Source organism: Chenopodium album, chromosome 15 (assembly GCF_948465745.1).
Source record: "Chenopodium album chromosome 15, dcCheAlbu1.1, whole genome shotgun sequence".
Lineage (NCBI taxonomy): Eukaryota > Viridiplantae > Streptophyta > Magnoliopsida > Caryophyllales > Amaranthaceae > Chenopodium > Chenopodium album.
In genome coordinates, this window is record NC_137848.1 from 30,077,675 (window position 1) to 30,099,345 (window position 21,671).

General features: G+C 37.8%; 2 protein-coding genes and 1 long non-coding RNA gene across 4 annotated transcripts; all 3 read right to left on the reverse strand.

The window, feature by feature from the left end:
- Nucleotides 1-13,211: 13,211 nt before the first annotated feature.
- LOC145581040 (uncharacterized) lies at nucleotides 13,212-15,486 on the reverse strand. The gene is made up of 7 exons (XM_081638112.1): nucleotides 15,322-15,486; nucleotides 14,782-15,255; nucleotides 14,532-14,657; nucleotides 14,264-14,385; nucleotides 14,021-14,207; nucleotides 13,678-13,939; nucleotides 13,212-13,492 (listed from the first exon to the last, which is right to left on the reverse strand). The coding sequence occupies exons 1-7, from the start codon at nucleotides 15,484-15,486 to the stop codon at nucleotides 13,212-13,214; spliced, it is 1,617 nt and encodes a 538-aa protein (XP_081494238.1).
- Nucleotides 15,487-15,510: 24 nt separating this feature from the next.
- Nucleotides 15,511-16,281, reverse strand: LOC145581041 (uncharacterized). The gene is made up of 2 exons (XM_081638113.1): nucleotides 16,219-16,281; nucleotides 15,511-16,038 (listed from the first exon to the last, which is right to left on the reverse strand). Exons 1-2 carry the CDS (start codon nucleotides 16,279-16,281, stop codon nucleotides 15,511-15,513), a joined length of 591 nt encoding a protein of 196 aa, XP_081494239.1.
- A 1,154-nt stretch (nucleotides 16,282-17,435) lies between these two features.
- Nucleotides 17,436-21,370, reverse strand: LOC145582123 (uncharacterized). 2 transcript variants are annotated; one of them, XR_014099782.1, is made up of 5 exons: nucleotides 21,004-21,370; nucleotides 20,417-20,502; nucleotides 18,858-18,945; nucleotides 18,216-18,245; nucleotides 17,436-17,761 (listed from the first exon to the last, which is right to left on the reverse strand). It is a non-coding gene; the product is annotated as an uncharacterized LOC145582123 (long non-coding RNA). The 2 variants fall into 2 exon arrangements; XR_014099781.1 differs by having other exon boundaries at nucleotides 17,436-18,266.
- Nucleotides 21,371-21,671: the final 301 nt, after the last annotated feature.

Consider the following 21,671-nt stretch of genomic DNA (forward strand, 5'->3'; position numbering starts at 1 on the left):
AAATGGTGATTGATCGTGCGTTATGTGATCTAGGTGCTAGCATAAGCTTGATGCCCCTCTCTATGTGCAAAACACTTGGCCTAGGAGAGTTAAAACCCACTAACATTTCCCTTCAATTAGCCGATCGTTCAGTTAAGATGCCTTTGGGAAAATTAGAGGATGTCCCCCTTAGGGTGGACAAACTTTATATTCCGGTGGATTTTATTGTGCCTGATACGGATGAGGATTTGAATGTCCACCTTAGGGTGGACAAACTTTACATTCTAGGTAGGCCTTTCTTAGCAACGACGGGGGCTATTGTTGATGTGAAACATGATAAATTATCTTTGCTTGTTGGAAAAGTGAAAGTGGAATTTAAATTAAACCAAGTTATGAAATGTACTTCCAACATGGATGATTGTATGAGAATTGATATTGTTGAAAATGTTATTCATGAATCCATACAATGGCATTTGCATAATACTAATGATTCTCTTGAGATTGAACTTGAAAACAAAGATAGGTTTTGCAATGAAGACATGGAAATGGAGGAAATTGAGAAGAATCTTGACTCTACTACCATGGACAAGGAAGAAGCAAACCTTGTGATTGGAGAAGAAGAAGTAAAAAAGGAGCTCAAGAATGACAATGGTAAGGAATGTCCAAGTGTAGAGCTAAAACCTCTACCATCCAACTTGAGGTATGAGTTTCTTGGTCCATCTTCTACTTTTCCGGTCATTGTCAATGCATCATTGGATAGGTTCAAACCTCAAAATTGTTGGAAGTCTTGAGTATGCATCGCAAAGCTTTGGAATATAAAATTGATGATTTGAAAGGTATAAGCCCAACGCTTTTCATGCATTGAATTTCATTGGAAGATGATGCTGCCATCAATTAAAAGACAAAGGAAGCTAAATCCTCCAATGCTTGAAGTGGTCAATAAGGAGGTTCTTAAACTTCTTGCCGCCGGTATCATTTACCCTATTTCTAATAGTAGGTGGGTGGAACCGGTGTAAGTAGTCCCTAAAAAGGGGGGCTGACGGTGATTAAAAATGAAAAATGTAAGCTCATCCCTACTAGAACCATTACCAACATTTGATCAATAAAAGACAAAGGGAAGTGGTCTTTCTTGGTGGATGTGTTTAGCTTACGATAGTCTATACACATCCACCAAGAAGGACCACTTCCCTTTGTCTTTTATTGATCAAATGTTGGAAAGGCTAGTGGCTCACAAGTATTTTTGTTATCTTGATGTTATTCCAGGTTCTTTCAAATCCCAATTCACCCGGATGATCAAGAGAAAACAACATTCACTTGTCCATATGGCACCTATGCTTAATGTAGGATGCCATTTGGTTTATGCAATGCCCCCGCTACTTTCCAACGGTGTATGATGGAAATTTTTTCGAATATGATTGAAAGAGAAATGGAAGTATTCATGGATGACTTCTCGATGGGGGGAAGTTCTTTCGATGATTATTTAATTAATCTCACACGATGTTTGAAAAGTGTGAAGAGGTCAACCTTGTCCTTAATTGGGAGAAGTGTCATTTTATGGTTTAAGAAGGCATTGTTCTTTGCCATAAATCTCTCATGAGGGGATTGAGGTTGATAGGGATAAAGTGGATGTAATAGAGAAGCTCCCACCCCCTACAAATGTGAAAGGGGTGAGATCTTTCTTGGGTCATGCCGATTTCTATCGACGTTTCATCAAGGACTTCTCTAAGATAGCCAAACCTCTTACTACACTTCTTCAAAAGGCGTGTGATTTTGTATTTGATGATTCTTGTTTAGATGCATTTTGTAGGTTTAATAATGCATTGGTCTCAGCACCAATAGTGCAAGCTCCAAATTGGAGCCTCCCCTTTGAGCTAATGTGTAATGCAAGTGACACGGCAATTGGTGTCGTGTTGAGGCAAAAGAAAGAGAAGAGGGTGCACGTGATCCACTATGCAAGAAAAACATTGAATGATGCACAAAAGAGCTACACCACAACCGAAAAGGAGCTTCTTGCGGTAATCTATGCATTTGACAAGTTCTGCTCTTACCTCTCGGGTTTAATGACCATTGTCTACACCAACCATTCGACAATTAAGTACCTCGTGTCAAAGAAACATTCAAAGCCTAGATTGATGAGATGGGTGCTTGCTTTGCAAGATTTTGATATTGAGGTGAAAGACAAGAAGGGGACGGAAAATTTGGTAGCGGATCATTTGTCAAGGTTGGAGATCCGAGATGAAGATGTTGATCAACTTCCAATCAATGATGAGCTAAAATATGATGTTTTGTATGCCATCCAAGCAAAGTCATTGCCTTGGTATGCCTAGGGGTGAAAGTAATACGGTTTAAAATCGAAAACCAAACCAAATCAAACCGAACTAACAATTCGGTTTGATTTTTTTCGGTTTTCGGTTTGGATCGGTTTTAAAAATCCAAAATCGAAATATTTCGGTTTGAGGCCTCAAAAAACCAAACACCAAAAATCCAAACCGAATTATACAAAGCCCATATATCCCAGCCTATTTCCCTTTCATATATATACCTAAACCCTAATTTTCTCTCTCTCATATCCCTTTCCTCTTTCCTCTTTCCTTCTTCTGAGTTCTGAGTTCAATCTTGTGGCTCCCTCACCATGACAGCACCTCCCTAAATTCTACCCCTTTTCTCACCGCCTCCCTCACCACCTCCGTTAGCACCTCCTTCACCACCTAGCAAAACACCTCCGTCGCGTAAGACCTTGTGGCTCCCTTGTATGCGAACACTTCTGTCGCGTCACTACCTTGCGGCGCCCTCACCAACACCTCCGTCACTTTCACTCTCTCATACAACACTCAAACGTAACAGATCTATTCCCAAATGTTCGAATTAAGTCCATTGATGCTGCCTATGTATGATGCTGCTGCTTATTGCTGTTATCCTACAATATTCCTACTGCTGTTTCAATTTTTAAAGTTGTTATAATGTTGAACAATTTTTTTTTTGGATGAAGTGTTAATTTTTTTTCCAGATTGCCCTTGCAACTTTGAACTTGAATTAGAAGTGTTGAACTTGTTTTAATCTTATTATGCTACTGTAGTATTGGTTTATATGGTTTGGATTTTAGAAGCCCAGAAAAATTGCAGATTAAGGCCCAAATTAATAAGGCCCAAAAAATCCGGTTTGATTCTTTTTTTTTTTTAACTGAAATTTATATGGTTTGGTTTGGTTTGGTTTCAAAGGTAAAGTGGTGCGGTGTGGTTTCTAAAATTCAGAAACCGAATTAGAGTGGTTCGGTTTCTGTTTGGGGTATAAACGAAACCGAAAACCAAACTTTCACCCCTAGGTATGCCGACATAGTGAACTACTTGTCTTGTGAACCAATTCCGCCAGAGTTCACCCCTCAACAATGAAGAAAGTTGAAGCATGAATCGAAAAGGTACATATGGGATGATCCCATTTTGTACGAGATAGGGGTGGATGATCTTTTGAGAAGATATGTTCCCGACGATGAAATTCAAGATGTGCTTCATATGTGCCACTCATCACAATGTGGTGGTCACATGGGAGCAAACAAAACGACGGCAAAAGTGTTGCAATGTTTGTTATTTTGGCCTACTTTCTTCAAAGATGCATGGGTCTTTGTGAAAACTTGTGACAAATGACAAAGAACCGGGAACATTTCAAAAAGGAATGAGATGCCCTAAAATCCGATCTTGGAATTGGAGGTGTTTGATGTTTGGGGGATCGATTTCATGAGTCCTTTTCCTTCATCCTATGGTAATCTCTACATCCTTGTAGCGGTAGATTATGTGTCCAAATGGGTGGAAGCTTTTGCATCGCCAAAGAATGACTCAAGGGTGGTGATGAAGATGTTTAAAAAGATCATATTCTCAAGATTTGGCATTCCACGAGCTGTGATAAGTGATGGAGGGTCTCATTTTGCTCATAGAACATTCAAGGCTTTATTGGTTAAGTACGGAGTTCACCATAAGGTTGGTTTGTCCTACCATCCTCAAACAAGCGGCCAAACAGAGGTATCTAATAGAGAAATCAAGCTCATTCTTGAGAAGATCGTGGCTAGAAGCAAGAAGGATTGGGCGGCAAAGCTAGATGATGCCTTGTGGGTATACCGTACGGCGTTTAAGACTCCCATTGGAACCACTCCCTACAAGTTGGTCTAGGAAAGTCTTGTCATTTGCTCGTAGAGTTGGAGCATAAGGCTCAATGGGAAATCAAAGCCTTGAATTTTGATCTCAAGAGCGCCGGAGAAAAAAGAATGTTAGACTTGTATGAATTAGAAGAATTGAGAATGAATGCATACAATAGTGCAAATTCCTACAAGGCAAGGTCAAAGGAATTTCATGACAAATACATCATCAAAAGAGACTTCAAGGAAGGTTATAGATCCTTCTCTACAACTCGAGATTAAATCTTTTTCACAGAAAGCTCAAGTCAAGGTGGAGTGGCCCTTTTCAAGTGGTTAAGGTATTTCCCTATGGATCAATTGAAGTTTGGAGTGAGAGCACCGGAACGTTCAAGGTAAATGGTCAACGCCTCAAGGTCTATTATGAGGGTGACAAGAGAGGTGTGGTTCACTCCATCAAGGTGAAAGAATTCAATGACTCCGATTAATGTGATCGAAGGGTCGTCAAGCTAGTGACGTTAAAAGAGCGCTTACGGGAGGCAATCCGAGTTTCTCACCCTTCTCCCTTATTTCTTTCCTATTTTTGCTTCTCCTAATTTTTATTTTCACTAACTCCTTTCTTTTTATACTTGTAGGTATGCTTGAAAGGGTTATTCTTAAAAAAAAAAAAAAAATATGAGAGAGAAGTGTCAATAATAATAATAATAATAATAGTGATAATAATAATTTTTTTTATTATTATTCTTTATTATTATATTTATTCAAAAGGGGGGGGGGAGTGTGCAGCATCAAGTCTGCACGGACGTGCAGAACATCGCACGTCCGTGCAGAGGCAGTCAGGGGCGACCAGGAACTTAAGATTTAAAATCCAAGTTTCAGCACGGACGTGCTGAGACGTTCCGAAGTCAGCACGTCAGTGCGTCAAACTTTGCAAGTCCGTGCAAGTAGCTGTACGTTCGTGCGGTATCCAGGTCAAGAAACAGATACTACTGACCGACGCAGCCTCGGTTTAAAGCGGCAGCAACACGGCTTTAACATCATAAAAAAAAAAATTCTCACTCCTCACTCCTCACTCCTCACATCCACGAAACCCACTCTCTCTCTCTAACTTCTCCTTCCTCCTCCTTCATACTCACTTAAATCTCCCTCAAACACTCAAATTTACACCCAAATTCAACAAATTCTTACAAATTCCTTACTCCTTTTTCAACATGTTCATAATCTACTACTCCTTTTAACCACTTTAAACCCAAAAATTACCCAAATTCTCAAACCCTAACTTAAAAAAAATTGATTTAGTGGTTTTATTGTGGGTTGAATTTTAAAGCAATAGGTTAAAAGAGTAAATTCAAGCAAGCACAAGGAGGATTAGGAAAGTTCATTGGCGGGTTTTACACCCATGTTAAGCTCGGTATAATCGTTCCATTTCTCTCACTAATTTCTTGCTTGTGGTCTTGAATGTTATGTTTTATTTTGCTTGAAAAGGTTGTTTGAATTGGTTGTGAGTGAATGTTAGTTGATAAATATTAAGCATTGTTGAATTTGAAGGTGTTTGGTGAATGTTGTGAGAATTGGAATTTTGTAAGGAAGTGTGAAATTAGGGAGTTGATTTTTGTGTGAATAAAGAGCATGCTTGTTTTGGTGGATTCTTGTAATTGATTTATTTGATGATAGTGCATTGTTGTGTAGAATTGGATTAATGTTGAATTGTTATGGAGTGAATTGTTGAGGTAATCTTGGTTGTTTGGTGATTTGCTTGGTCTTGGTTTTCAGGTGGTCGACTTAGAGCTTGACTTGATTGGTGTGGCGCTTGTCGTTGTTTGAGCCTTGAGATTATTAATTTGGTGGACCTATTACTTTTGGTGTGTTTTGTTGCAGTGATTTCATTGTGTGGTTTGTGTAATTGTTTTGCAAAGACCGACCATGTCTCGAAGGAATCGACCTAGAAATACCGATGCTAGATACCACAACCTATCGCCTCCTCCTCCTGTTGCTCCACCACAAGTGGACACAATGGGGATATTGTTCAATGACCCGGCCTTCTTGGCCAATTACCTTAGAATAAGTAGGAGGAAAATAAGGCCTACCAAATTCTATAATGACGATGTAGCCGACACTTTAGGGGTAGGGTTGAGACGTAAGGATGGTCTTTGAGGGTTCCGGACTAGGACCTTGGCTAGATTTGCACGCCCTTACCTACAAGAGATTGACTCTTGAGTTCCTCTCTACCCTCTACGTGCACAAAGACACGACCCGGACCCCCCGATACATAACCTTCCAACTAATGAACGCCAACCATAAGATGACTATTAGGAGGGTTAACCAAGCCTTTGGGTGGCCAACTACCGGAACCATAGGGCCTAGGGATAAGTACCCTCGTGACTATGACTCAGGGGACTTTTGGAGAAGAATCTCGAGCCTTTTCGAGTATAACCCTAGGTCTAACAAGGCCACGACCATTATTCACCCCGCCTTTAGGCTTTCACAGCGCACCATAGCAAACACGGCGTTTGCTAGAGGTGACAGTTCAGGGGTGGTGTCCACTAGGGAGCATTCCTTCTTGTGGCACTTAAGCAAGGGGAACACGGCCCTAGATGTTGGGTCTTGGTTTGTGGAACACCTAGAGGATGTTGCCACAGGTTCCGAAAACATCACAATAGGCGGCATAATCACCATTATTTCTTCTTTTCTTGATCTTGATTTTGCAGATGCCGAGGTTTATCCAGGACCGACCTAGTTGGATATGTAGTCCCTGTGAACGATGAAATGGCTAAGGGACGCAGAAAGGGCCTACCCCTTCCTTTTGTTGGTGAGTAGGCGACCCTACGCCTATCCCCCTAACCCCGAGAGAACCGTCATCTATGATGAGAGCAACTGGTTCTTTGCTAAAGACTTCCCTTCGGCTCCCTGTGCAGAGGGAGAAGAAAGAGAAGAGCAAGAGTAGCAACAACAACAAGAGCAACTAGAACAACAACAACAACAACAACAACAACAATTCCAACAACAGCAATTCCAACAACAACAATTCCATCAACAACAATTCCATCAACAACAATACCATGAGCACCAACAAGGGTACCAAGGTTAAGGTGTGGGTGAAGCCAACCCACCCCTATAATTCGAGAAACAAATCCAACTAATGAACGCGGGTTTCACCTGCACAAGCACTGAGTTTGAGACCATGAGGAAGTGCTTTATCATGTGAATCATTGGGTCATGTTGTGTTCTCGTGTTGGCATGTTGAATTTGCTTGTTGTTTGTTTCCCTCTCCCTAACATCCAAATTCCTTGAATCTAAATTTGCTCTCTTTGAAATCCAAATCTCTCATCATGTGAATACTTCTACTCTCTCCTTAGTTAGTGCGTAGTTGTGTTTTATTTTCATGATCAACTTAGTTTACTATTATAAATATTAGTGCTTTGTAGAATTTTCTCTCTTTCATAAAAAAAAAGAAAGAAAAATCGAAAAGTCGATAAAAAATGCCCAAGGATGAGACTCAAATGACGACATTTATGTGTTTTGCTTGCTTGACTTAAGTAATGAGTAAAAGTTCTCTTAGAAGGGTGTATGCAAGAGTTGGGGTCATTTAGAGAGTTATTAATCTTGATTGCATTAGTGTCTATGAAATGAAAGCCAATGAATGATAGCATAGGATATTGTATAAATCTGCCCAAAGTAGGATATGTTTGATTTGAATTCCGGTCCCTTGTACTCTTGATATGCATCCTTTCCTCCCCGAAATAAAACTCTATTAGGGAATTGGTTCTACTTGTTTCATGCGTAATAAGTGGCATAATAAGCCACATGTTTTGAATAAAGAAAAAGCCGTTCACAGTTAAAAGAGGCGAGGGCAATGAAAAAAAAATGAAAAGAAAAGAAGAGCATAGAAAAAGGGATAACAAAAACTACCCCAAGATTTCTCAAATTGTTATTTTCTATTCTTTAGAGGTCAACTTGTGGATGCCTCCCACAACGTTTTTACATTGTTATATCTTGTGAAATCCCCGATTTAGAGTGTAGTTGAAGGGTCTTGAATGTGCATTTTGGGAGTTGAACTAGCATTTTGAGATTTTATAACCGAAAAAGGGGCTTGTTACAACTTTGGAATATCTAGATGTGCTCTAATGAACTAGTAAAAGGTCTAAAGAAGTAGCCTAGTGCAACCTTGCTTAGTTCTTCTCGTTACCCCTAACTCATGTGTACATTTGTATGATTAGTAATTCTCGAAAGTTTCTCACTTGTCTTAATTATGATTCACATCCCGATGAGTTGACTTGGGCAATAAAAAACATTGGAATGTGTGTAACCATTGATGGTTTGTTTTGGTTTTTGTGTGAGTTGTGGGTTAAACTCAAGGGAAACCCTCACGAGAACAAAACTCGTCTCGTAAGGCGACTTGTGGGTTTAAATGGCTTCTCACTTATGCTAAAAGTGATTCATGTTTGCCATGAGTGCGGTTTTGTTTGCATTCTTTTCCTCCCTTGTTGCCTTAGCTTTATTTGCTTTGAGCCTAGCGAGTTCTTTCCTCTCTTAATTTGGTTTGTTATGTCTGATTTGCTCGGGACAAGCAAAAGCTTAGCTTGGAGGAATTTGATAGCTTGCTATTTGTATGATTATAGAGTGGTTTTTAATGATGAATATGTGAGGAATTAATGCCTTACTTCATTGTTTACCCTATTTTTATGCATATTTTTGTGTACTATGTGCTTCACGGGTTGTTATTGTTTTTGATGACGTTATAGGCCCAAAGAGCGGATTAAGAAGCACCCCGAGAAGTATTCAAGGAATTCTAAACGAAGAGTAGTGAAGTGAAAATGAAGAAGAAAGAACCAACATCGAAGAAAGGAGGGAAAAACAGGACAGAGAAGACCCTGCACGGCCATGCAACATCTGGCACGTCCGTGCAGGGGTGACTAGGTGGAATCAGGAAGTTCTTGATTAAGCTCTCCCCATGACGGAGGGTGGATTCTTGGTCGATGGAAACTAAAATTCCTCCAATCAAACTAAATTTAAAACCAAACCTACACCTAGTAATAGGGCAAGTTCGGGTTGAACCACTAGGAATGGGGGGAAGTTTGCTACAGCCAATGTCAAGCTACTTCGAAAGGTAAGATGGTAGTGTAGGTTATCTAATTCAACTAATCAAACCAAGTAAATCAATATATCAAGACACTAGGGATTTAGGATCCACATGTACTTGCAATGGACACACACTAATCGGGTTGGAGATTGATTAATTCGAGTATTGCGAGGGAAGATAGAAAATGCAATCAAAAGAGCTCGACAAGCTATCTCCTAGAGGTCTAGCTAGCGCCAACTACGAAAGACTTTAACTAGGAACATCACTAACCAAGCTCAATCGACAAATGCGAGCTACAAATCAATGGTCCGTATCAATGTAGGCACACAATGCAATCTAGTATGATAATTAAAGTTAGCTACTCTTTAACTAATCACACACATGCACAAAATCAATCAACCAATTTAATCACAATGGTAAATCAATCAAAACCCCCAATTAGCTATGATCCATCACTCAAACATGCTTCACCACATCCCTAGCGAGTAACTACTCACAATCCATGGAAGAAATCAAGATCAAAACTAAGCAAATCAACAAATTCATCATCATCATTTCAATCAAACAAATTCAATCAACTAATCAATAAACTTTAACAATCAACAAAACAATTGAAATCAAAAGCTAAAGATTGCATTAAAGTAAAAGAAATCTTTACAAACTTTGATGAAATCAAAGGAAATGTGCTTAGAATCAATCATCAATCATCAACCATGAGTTTCTCTCTCTAAAATATTCTCTAATTCTTCTCTAATGAATTATCTAATGAAAAATCCTCCAATCAATTCTCTCTCTAAAAATCTCTAAACTTCAAAATTCTCTAATCAAATCCCCTCTAAAAAATAGAAGAAAAATCTATATATAGTAAAGCTAACAAAGAGAAGTTGGTTAGATCGTCCAAAATAGACCCGTACAGGAGCGACCTTCTTCAAGAAGATGCGCGGCCGCGCAAAAGAGGGTACGGAACAGGGGGAGCAACAGGCGCGTACGCGCCATTGTCGCGTGCGCCCGCACCTGGGAGCAGGGCAACTCTCTTCCCCTTCAACTTGACGCTCCTCGTGTGCTCCACTTGGTGTGCTTGATGAACACGGAACATGGCAGATTCCAAACACCTTGACGGTGGGTTCAACACCAAAATTGGTGCCCCCACGGTTTGAATGCACGACCTAAGGAAACTTGAAACTTGCACATCTCCATACTTGGGCTTCAAATGGAAGACACTAAGCATCCCAATTAATGCAAAACCTGGGAAGAAACCTCGGGAATCTTTGGACAACGATCTTAACTTGAAAATGAAAGAAAACAAACAAATAAAAGGGAGAAAGACAAAATAAACCAAGAAATACACGAAAATGGAAAATCAACTAAGGAAAGTGCAAACTAAAGAAATAAAGAGCAAAACTAAGGAAAAAGGAATGAAAAGATCTATAAGAGCAATATAAAATCACCCTAAAAGAGAACAAATGAGTGCCATAAATGACACTCATCACCCCAGCCAGCACGGACATGCAGAAATCGACACGTCCGTGTAACTTTTGGCACGTCCTTGCTAATTTCCTGCACGTCCGTGCAAGTCTGCAGCACTAAAACAATAGCTACTGCTTCTATTTTTCATGTTCTGCATGGCCATGCATAGGGTGGCACGTCCGTGCAACATAGGCTGCACATCCGTGCCAAGCCTAGCACATCCGTGTAGGCCTATAGTTGAACCCGATTCTTGTTTTCTCCGTCTTTTTTATTTGGGGGTCTTATAAATACCTCCCTTGAGCTCATTTGTATGGACCTTCTTCCCTTTAGTCTTCTTAGGCCCTTAGTTTTTTAGAACTCTCATTAATTAGCTTAGATCTTCTCAAACTCAATCATTGTAATAGTTAATTGAAGATTATTCTCTTGAATTCAACATTTCCTCAACTTTGAAGAGTTTTAAGTAATCTCTTTACTCTATCTCTTGTTATTAAATTTCTATTTTTATTCACTTTGCATTGTTAATTTCTTTCTTAATCTTGTTTAATTATTGTTGCATGTTCAATCCATCCTTGCTTTATCTCTATCCTAGCTTACTTGAATTCATGAAAACCCTAGATTTAATTGTTCGCGTAATTCCCACCATGTTTAGTGAGTAGTTTCTTAGTTAGGAGTTGGGTGAAAACCCAACCAAACCATGGTTGACTGACTTGGATTTATTCATGTTCTACTTTGGATTGATAGTTGTTTGTGCTTGAATTGATTGTTGCATGTGTATTTTGATGGCCACTTTATGCTCATTCGTTCATCCCTCTACTTACATCGAGATGGGGTTTTAGAGTGAGTTCTTTCTTGCGCAATTAGATCATGCCATTTTCATACTTATGAATGTTTGGTTTCATTGAATAGGATGCTTTAATGTGGTAATTAGGTGAGAAATCCCAATTATTTGTGCTTCATGCTAGCTCGGAACGATCGAGAGACAAACTCGAGCTAGAAACCCCCTTCCTATCCTTGACTTAATCCTTGTTATGTTAGTGCTTAATCTAGGGAATACTTATGTTGTGACTTTGAAAGAAGACAATGTTAAGTTCCTACTCTATTTTCCATGTATGCTCATGATTTATCCTTGTTATTGATTCTTTGGTTTGGTTGGTGTTGAATCCCGTTACCCTAGCGTTCCTCTATATAAAAGTTAACTAATCAAAACCCAATTTGTGAACAAATTAGCTTACAACCATTTCATACTCTTGGTGTTCTTTACCCATTCCATGTGGATACGATCCTCTACTTACCCTAGACTTGTCTTTGGTTGGTTTAGGTAGAATTATTGTTTAGGGTGATTGTCCAACGACCGATTATTCCTCTACCAGGAATCCGTTAGTGGGGCCCTAGAAGACACGTGTCAAGTGTCTATTGGTTTAAATGAATAAATTCATAAAAAGGAAAAAAAAAATTTAAAAAGAAAAAAAGAACCTAACCCCTTACCCAGCCAGCCCCACCACCGTCATCACCTGCTTGCCGCCATTAAAATCGGCGAACCAGCCCAACTTCCACCCTATAATTTCCGACTCCACCGCTTCCCCCTTGCCCCTTCCTGAAAACCACCCTAAGCCCATCAAAGCACCGCAAAAACCAACTTGACCACCGCACAAACCCCCCCTTTCCTCCACCCTTGAAATGGTCATATTGGCCATGGAAATCGACCATTCTGGGTTTCCATCATCGATTTCGGCCGTTTGAAGGTGAAGGGTTTCCATGGTTCGTTTTCTTGGTTGGATTCCATGATTTTGGTGGTTTTCAATCGTTAGTTTTTAGCTTCCATAGGTTTTAGCGCCGGTTTATGGTGGCTGGGGCTGGAGTGTTTAAGGGTCGGCTTGGGTGCTGGTGATAGGCTGGAGATGCCGGTGGTGGGGATGGGAAGGGGATTGGGGTCGCTGACAGTGGATGTCAGGATCGCTGGTGGTGGTGGTTGGGTTGGGTTGGGTTAAGGGTTAGTTTTTTTTTAATATTTCTTTTTTTTTATTAATTTATTCATTTAAACTAATAGACCCTTGACACGTGTCTTCTAGGGGCCCACTAATGGATTCCATCCAAGAATCTGTTAGGTGGTGCAGAAATCAAATTTTTGGCTTTTTTTTTTTTTTTGAAAAAGGTAAAAAAAATCATATTAAAAGATCAACACCAAATACAACAAAAAAACAGTCCAAAAAGGACTACAAAAAAACAAAGCACCAAAACACCACCACCCCTTACACCCAATGAACAACATAAACACAAAACTAAATCCAATGCAAAGCATTGAACCACTCTAAGTTCCTTGTACTAGTTTGGCATTACATGAGAAATTTTATGATAAATGTCTCTGCACAGGTTCTGAATAAGCTTGTCTGGCTTCATTATGCACTTGTCCCAAACTGCTTTGTTTCTTTGAATCCAAATACAATATAGTAGACCTGCATAGTAACTCTGAAACACCTGTCTCTGAAATCTGCCCTTGATATCAAGCAGCTTCTGATTACATTCTTCCAAAGAAGAAAAACTGACATTCTGCCCAATTCTCAACTATAAGTCATTGCAGCATATTCTAGTACACTGACAACTGAAGTACAGATGATCTACAGTTTCAATACCATTCTCACATAAAGGGCACCTATCATCTGAGATGACCCCAATTTTTTCAAGGTGAGCTCTCACTCTAATTCTCTTCCACATAATCATCCAGCAAATAAAACGATGCCTAGGAATATTCAGCCTATTCCAGACCCAGCCACTCCATTTCACATCTTCATACTGATGCTTCAGCCACTTATAGCCACTAGCAATAGAGTAACCTTTTACATTAGCTATTCATCTATCACCACAATACCCAAATTTCATAATATCCTTTATTTTCCAAACTTGCTCCAATTCCAACTAGCATTCTCAGGGCACTAGAATCTCTTCCAAGTTCAACCCTTTAAATATAAGCCATTAACCCATCTAAGCCAGAGACTATCCTGCTTCTGAGCAATATTCTAGATATTCTTACCAATAGCAACAACATTCCAGGCATGACAGTCATGAATGCCCAAACCTCCTTGCTTCTTACTCCTGCAAACAATATCCCATGTAATAGGAGGAGCTCTAGAATACACAGGCTTCCCACCCCATAGGTAGTTCCTACAAATAGCAGCAACTCCATCTAAGATAGCTTTGGGGAGAACAAAAATAGTTGCCCAATAAATGTGCAAAGAGAGTAGGACAGAGTTGACAAGCTGAGCTCTCCTAGCATAAGAGAGAGTTCTGTATCCCTAAATTTTAATTCTATTGGTGATTTTATCAATCAAACATTGACAATCATCCTTAAAGAGCTTTTTATTACTCACATTCACCTCAAGGTACTTGAAAGGAAGCTTCCCTTCCTTAAAACCAGAACTCTGAATGATATTAGCCTTGACAGAATGATCAATGTTGCAGCAATAGATATTGGACTTTCCTTCAATTGCAACTAGACCAAAAAAAGCTGCAAAAGTAGCCAGAGCTCTTAGCAAAAGCCTAACTGAGATATCCTCCCCCTTACTGGAGATAATCAAATCATCAGCAAACACTAAGTGGTTCAGACCTAAACCTTTGACCTAGGGTGAAGCTGAAACTGAGGCTGCTCCCCAACAATCTTAAGAAGCCTGGTCAAGTACTCCATACAAATCACATAAAGGAGAGGAGACATGGGATCCCCATGTCTCAAACCTCTCTTTCCCTTAAAAAAACCAGTCAAATTACCATTAATACTCAAAGTGAAAGAAGGGGTCCTAACACAAACCATAATCAAGCTAATCAGCTTATTAGGGAAGTTTAAAGCACCCAACATTTCTTCCAAAAAATCCCATTGAACAGAATCATAACCTTTCTAATGTCAACCTTCAAAAGACAAGCACTAGGAGACCTCTTCCTACCATATCTAGCCACCAGATCCTGAATGATACTAATATTCTGAATGATCTGCCTTGCTTCAACGAAAATTGTCTGATTCTGAGACACAATATCAGGAAGAACTAACTTCAGTCTGCTACAAATCATCTTAATAAATACACTTATAGATGACATTGCAGCAAGCAATCGGGCTAAAGTCGGTAACAGAGCTAGGATTATCCACCTTATGAACCAGAGTAAGGATAGTATTATTCACTTCCTTCAACAACTTCCCATTCTCAAAAAATTGGAAGATAGCTTCTGTAATCTGCTCACCAACAGTGTCCCAAGATCTCTTGAAAAATGTACTATTGTGCCGATTAGGCCCAGGAGACTTATTGCCTGGAATAGAGAACATGGTTTTCTTAACCTCACCTCTAGTGAAAGGGGCATCTAACATTTGAGCTTGAGCCTTATCCAGAATATACCCACTCCTAACCACCTCAAACTGCACACTCAGCTTATCCCAAGGATCAGAACCAAGCAGCATCTTGTAATAAGAGACATAAACTTTAGAGATCTTGTTAGGTGAATCACACCAAGAATTGTTCATATCCTTCACTGCTATCACCCTTTTCCTGTATTTCTTCAACTTAATACAGTAATGAAAATACTTAGTATTTTCATCCTCAACTTTGAGCCAATTAATCTTTGCCTTCTGAGACAACAAAGAAAAATACTAAGCTCTAATCTGAGAGAAGTCATCTAACATCCTCCTTTCAACCTCTCTTAACCCCATATCATTTATATCAGCTTGAACAGCCAATTGAGCATTTTCTAGATTGTGCTTGCTCTTAGCAAACTGAACCTCAATATCAGAGAACTCACTTCTATGCAATTTCTTTAACTCTTTCTTCAAACTCTCCAGCTTACTCACCACTTTATACATCTCTACCCCTCTAACATCAGCATTCTAGGCTACTCCCACAATCCCAGGATAAGCAGAATGAGAAGTCCACATATCAAGGAATTTGAAAGAACTCTTACCAAGAACATACTGATTATCTAAGTGAATCAATCCAAGGCAATGATCAAAGTACATCTTAGGTAAATAATGAACATAGGCCTCTAAACAAGTCAAAAACCACTCATCATTCCCCATAACTCTATTAATTTTAGAATAGACTCTACTATCCCCATCTTGCTTATTATTCCATGTATAGGTACACCTAACATGCTTAATATCCCTCAAACAACAAGCATTAACACACTCTCTAAAGTCATCAAACTTAGAGTGAGTAACAGGCTTACCAATTCTGTTAGCAAAGTTAAGAGGACGGTTAAAATCCCCTGAAATCAACCAAGGACCCTCCATAGAATTCCCAATCTCCTTCAATGAACTCCATAACTCAACTCTTTCCTTAGCATCATTCATGCCATAAACAATGGTACAATGAAACTCCAAGTCAAGAGCTATATTCTTTACTCTAACATGCAGAAACTAAGCATGACAAGCAATAATATGAACATGGAAGAAATCTGGAAGCCAAGTAATCAAGATTCTACCACCCTTTACAAAAGAAAAATTCGAGGACACACACCATCCTTGAAAAAGATGATTATGAACAACAGAAAAATTAGCACACCTAATTTTAGTTTCAAGCAATCCACAAAAACCAACCTTATTCTGAGACAAGAAGGCCTTAACCTCCTTCTGCTTTGAAAGACCATTTAAGCCTCTCATATTCCAAGTAAGGACTTTATCCATTACCACCCTTTTGCTCAAGAGTGGGAGCACCACCTTCATTCACCTCCCCAAAACCTATGAAGGCCTGCAGTTCATGAAAAGAACTTCTCACCATAACAGGAGAATTAGGATTCGAAACATTCCCAATCCCTTTCTTCTGTCTAGTAGCAATCCTCCACTCACCCTGCTCATCATCCTTTAACAAATCATTCTCATCAGCTGAACCTGTATCATTGCTAGGCCCTAGCTTGTCCGAATATTTTTGTTGCACTTGTTCAGCCTGAGGTTTAGGTCTCCACACTTTCCTCACCTTCTTACACTTTCCTTCCTCATGACCCAATTGTTTGCATATAGAGCACTTAATGGGTTTCCACTCAAACACCACCTTCTGCTGATACAAACAACCCTTCTCCGAAAGGAACTCAATCATGTCAGGAAAATCACCATCAATCCCTACCTCAATTAAGAATTGAGCAAAATTAACCCTCTCCTTCGATCGGGTAGCATTATCAGGACGAACAAGTTTTCCAATCAAACCCAGAATCTTCTCTAAACAATTCTTACCCCAATATTTAAGAGGTAAACTTGGCAATTGAACCTAGACAGGAATCGTAGTAAACTCCTCACAATTCACTTCCATTCCATCCTCCCATTGTTTCATGAAAACAGGGCGATTATCAAAAAGCACATGCGAAGCATTCAGAGCTTTTTCCTTCGATTCTACATTCAAAAATCTAATAAGGAACACCCCTTTCTTAAGAGGAACACTACTACATTTTTGATCTATTGCAACCCCTAAATCCGTCGCATTAGGCGTCAAAATCCATGGCATTAGGCCTAATGCAACGGCCATGTACCGTGGCATCTGCTGGCGTTGCAGTAGGTCTAATGCAACGGTATATGAGACCTAATGCCACGGCATCAATAATCCGTTGCGTTAGATCAATACCTGATGCAACGGCAACATTATTGCCGCGGCATTAGTTATAATACCTAATGCCACGGTTTCCTATACCTAATGCCACGATGCATATACCCTAATGCCACGGTTCCCTAAACCTAATGCCACACAGTACATATACAACCTAATGCCAATAAAAATAATTGTACTACTAATAATAATAATAATACAAATAAAATAAGAATTTTCAAAAAAAAAATTAGGATTTTATTAATATAAATTAAAAGTTTGCACAATGTTATCTACAAGAACAATTACAAATTAAAATTAAATTATCATTAGTTAAACTAAGAAAGAAAACAATTAAAAATATTATATAAATCATTTTGTCCCCCAAACAATATTATCAGCAATTCTTTGGACCGCATTATCATTTTTTTCTCTTAGCTTGCTTCTCCAATTCCATTTATTTCTCCTGCTTCTCCAATTTCTCAAGTAAAGCAATTCGGGAACATCTTCTTTAGCTTCAGTATCCACCTCTAGCACTGTTTACACATATCCGATTCATCTGATTCCCTTGATAAACAATAACCCCAAAAAAATCAAAATGGAATTATAGAATAATCGAGCACTTAAAAAAAAAAAAGGAACTTGATGTTTTTTTTTTTTTTTTTTTTTTTTTTTTTTTTGCCCCTCTTAAATGTAATAGTTTGAATATTAACATGAATGGTAAGGCCATAGTTCATATAAAGTAAAACAAAGACATATATAACCAACCAATTAAATCAAACAAGAAAAGAGCAAATTGGTATCATAAACCTGCTCCCACTCTTTTTTAGTATATTTATTTTCACAAACATAATAATCCTCAATAACACTACTCAAGAAACCTCAAATCTAAGTGATATAATTAGTTTACCAGATAAACAAATTAATCCAATTATATATAAGAATCTGTAATAAGTCACCGAACTTCAAATCATTAGAAGGAGAAGAGACACACATAAAATCATTAAAGGAGAAGACAAACCTGCTAGCTTAGCATATAATTCACGGCAGCCTGGTGGTATTATATAAAGTACTTCAGAAAAGAATGTCGAGATTTTCAGAGTGAAATAAAAAAAAATTAAAAAAAAAAAGCGACTGCTATGATGATAACCACAGATTGATCCCAACTTATATAGTACTACATAACAAAAATAATATTCTAAAATATTCACCAAGACAATATTCATAGATACAACGGAAAGGGGTTAATATGTTGATCACCAAGCATTATGAACTTAAGACTGATAAAACAAATTGCAGTAGGTACATACTTTTAACATGTATGCCACTGGACTAATTAGGAATAGTCTCAGGTCAATGTCGAAAGCAATGTTAAGTGTCAGAGGTGAAATCTTAGTGAGTGTCTTTTTTTTTGCTAAACAACAAGCATTTACTAACCTAATGAATAATGGTATATTCAAAAAGTTTATTAATGAAAAGGCAAATTAATGGTATATTCAAATAGTTTATTATGAGGATTACTGCCGAAAAATTTGTATCACCCCCATGCTAAATCAAAGCTCAGGTAGAAAAAGAGAGGTACATTAGAGATTGAGTGAAAAATATACTAATATTACAAACTATTTTAACGACTAAATAACTGAATGAATGGATTGGAGCGCACCTACTCAGTAATCTAATGAATAATGTAAGGGATGTGTTGAATCTTGGGCCATTCCTTCTCATTGGGTTTTTTGCAACTTTTTCCTGGACTGTATAGCAACAGTTCAATAACATCAATAGAAGCAACAGTTCAATAACATCAATAGAAGCAACAGTTCAATAACAGCTACAATAGAATTAAGGCAGCATCATACAAAAAAGCTAGACAGTGCAAGTTTCTTAAACTCTACAAAAGTAAAATAATAACAAGTGTCTAAGTAATTAATTAAATAATGCATATTCTTATTCTGTCACATAATAGTTTAAATTTTAACATATACTTCATGAGCAGTAGCTTGAGATGCTGTCGTCTCAGGTCTCACATTGTCATCCAAAAATATAAACAAAATCATGAAGTTTGGTCTGCTTTCCTTAGTTTCCACTATAGTATCACGATTATACACATTCAATCGTTCAATCTCTTTTAGTTAGCTTACTTTATAGGAAACTACTCATAAGTTTCACTCATGTTTTTATCAAATTTTTTCTCTTAGCCTTAATATTTCTCATAATACATGCTAAGGACAATTAGTGGTACCAATTCATGATAATCTTTATAAGTGAAATGAATTTCAACTTTAAATCATATTCCTAAAGCTTAATATTCAACCTGTATCTGGGATATTAGCTAACCAATAAATAACAGGACACTACTTAAAAGCTCCACCCAACTTATAATTATAGTGTGCAAATTATATAAACATTTTACATATATATTAATTATAGATACCAAGATGCATGCAAGGCTTTTAATAAACAAAGTTTCACTATTCTAATGATGGCAATTTAGAGATGCAGAAGACTATAAAATAATAAAAAGCATGAACATCAACAACAGAACATAGAACAATTAAAAGCAGCAGCAAACAATAAAACCATCAACTATATACAAAAATAAAAGCAACAGCGGGCATTAGAAAAATTCATCAACATCAACATTTCAACAGTAGCTACGGTATAGTCAGGTTAGCAGCATGCATCAAAAGCTACACAGAAGCAATAGAAAATAATTTATGATATTTGATTAATTGTGGCACCAGATTTAGACATATTCGTCTATTCCCCATTCATATTCATCATTTCATTTGGCAAACATCCACCAGTTTTTGGTTTCACTATCCATTCCTCAGGGTAAGAATTAAGAAAGTTAATTTATTAAAAACAAAAAAAAAATTAAATTCACGAGAACTCAAATGCATAATAAAAGCTAAATATGAAGTATGACAAACGTATTATATGTAAAAAGAATGTCAAATTGCAAGATTAATGACAAAACACAATATCACAAAACTACAACACTATATCTTTACAGCTTTATTGACATAAAATCATTGAGCAAACTTAGAATTTAAGACACCAAATAACAGATTAACAATAAATAAAAGTCAGCAGGCAGCTAGCAAAAGACGACCAGAGTAACACAAGATGAGTAAAATATGTTAGGGTAGCAAGTTTTCTAGTCGTTTAATACACTCATATGGAAGTCCGATTTAAAAAATCAAAAGTAAAAAGTTATCTTACCCTTAGACTGCCCATTTGATCTTTATCTCAGATGACAGTTACAACAATGTATACCACTAACTCAAGATTAATTTTTGTCCAACAAGCTGTCATAAATTTACAAAGGATTAGTACTCCATCACATCCGTTTAAGGAACTCTAACAAAGACTGAATGCCAAGAGTCTTGAAATCTAGATAAATTCTTAAATACATATTACATTAAAATTTATAGATTGGTCTACAAACATATATCAAATCATCTTTTATGGTTAGATCCCAAAGTAACAAATAAACTTATCTATCTTTCCGTTTCCTGATGTTTTTAGTTCAAATTTTCTCTATTTTTCCAGAAATTAACCAGATTGTATATGGTCGCTAATTCGAGTTATCGTGGAAAACGATTACCCAGATCGTTTCTCACCCAACTCGTGAAATCTCTCTAAAATATCAAATTTGAACTAAGTAATTTCATCTTCCTGTTATCATAATATATGGCCTCAAATACAAATTTGCAAGCACAACAACGAAAACTTCAAATTAATCACCACGACATGCAACAACAAAAATTTCAATTAAGCAATTTCAAAAACAAAACTTTGCCGTAAACCTTAAACAACCATTCGAGCAATCAACCACAAGGCAGGAACATGAAAGATGAAAATGGGAGTTTAAGTAGCCTAAAACTCGCAGCCACCACTTGTCCGCCTGAAATTCAAGCAATTAGCCACCGCCTAAGTGCCGCCTTCGTCTACTTGCTCAGATTTCTTTGCTCAATTTTCCTCTCATAAATTTTTGAGTACTTTTCCTATCGTAATTTAGGGCTTCAAAAATGGAGAATTGGGGGAAAATGGGTATAGTGCAAGAATGTGAGAAAAATCAGAAAATGGGTTTTTTTTTTTAAGGGGAAAATCAGAAAATGGGTTTAGTTCAAAGAAGTTTCTTACTTTCCAATTTTCTTTTTTTCTTTTTTCCTTATTATTTTTGGTCTTAGAATAGCAACACGTGTAAGAGGTTTAAAATATTTGGGGTAAAAGTAGAGGGAAGTCATGAAAATTTCCGCGCCTGGCCTCTAAATTTTCAATTTTCATTACAAACCGTTGCATTAGCTTTTTTGGTTGTTGAAATAGCTAGGCTAACACAACGGTTCTCTAGTGCCGTTGTATTAGCTCTCCCTATTAAAATATTAAAGGTGAATCCGTTGCATTAGCCTATGCTATTACAACGGTAGTAAAAATACCGTTGCATTAGCCTTTAATTATCCGTTGCATTAGGTCA

What these genes read in the sequence shown, in the direction of transcription:
- LOC145581040 (XM_081638112.1), bottom strand. Translation starts at nt 15,486, where the DNA reads ATGTATAAAGTGGTGAGTAAGCTGGAGAGTTTGAAGAAAGAGTTAAAG. An exon ending in TCCTTACTCTGGTTCATAAG is followed by an intron (nt 14,658 to 14,781) that starts GTGGATAATCCT and finishes ATTGTGTCTCAG; the next exon opens with AATCAGACAATTTTCGTTGA. An exon ending in CTGGAATGTTGTTGCTATTG is followed by an intron (nt 13,493 to 13,677) that starts GTAAGAATATCT and finishes ATAGATGAATAG; the next exon opens with CTAATGTAAAAGGTTACTCT.
- LOC145581041 (XM_081638113.1), bottom strand. Translation starts at nt 16,281, where the DNA reads ATGAGAGGCTTAAATGGTCTTTCAAAGCAGAAGGAGGTTAAGGCCTTC. An exon ending in CCTTCTTGTCTCAGAATAAG is followed by an intron (nt 16,039 to 16,218) that starts GTTGGTTTTTGT and finishes TGTCATGCTTAG; the next exon opens with TTTCTGCATGTTAGAGTAAA.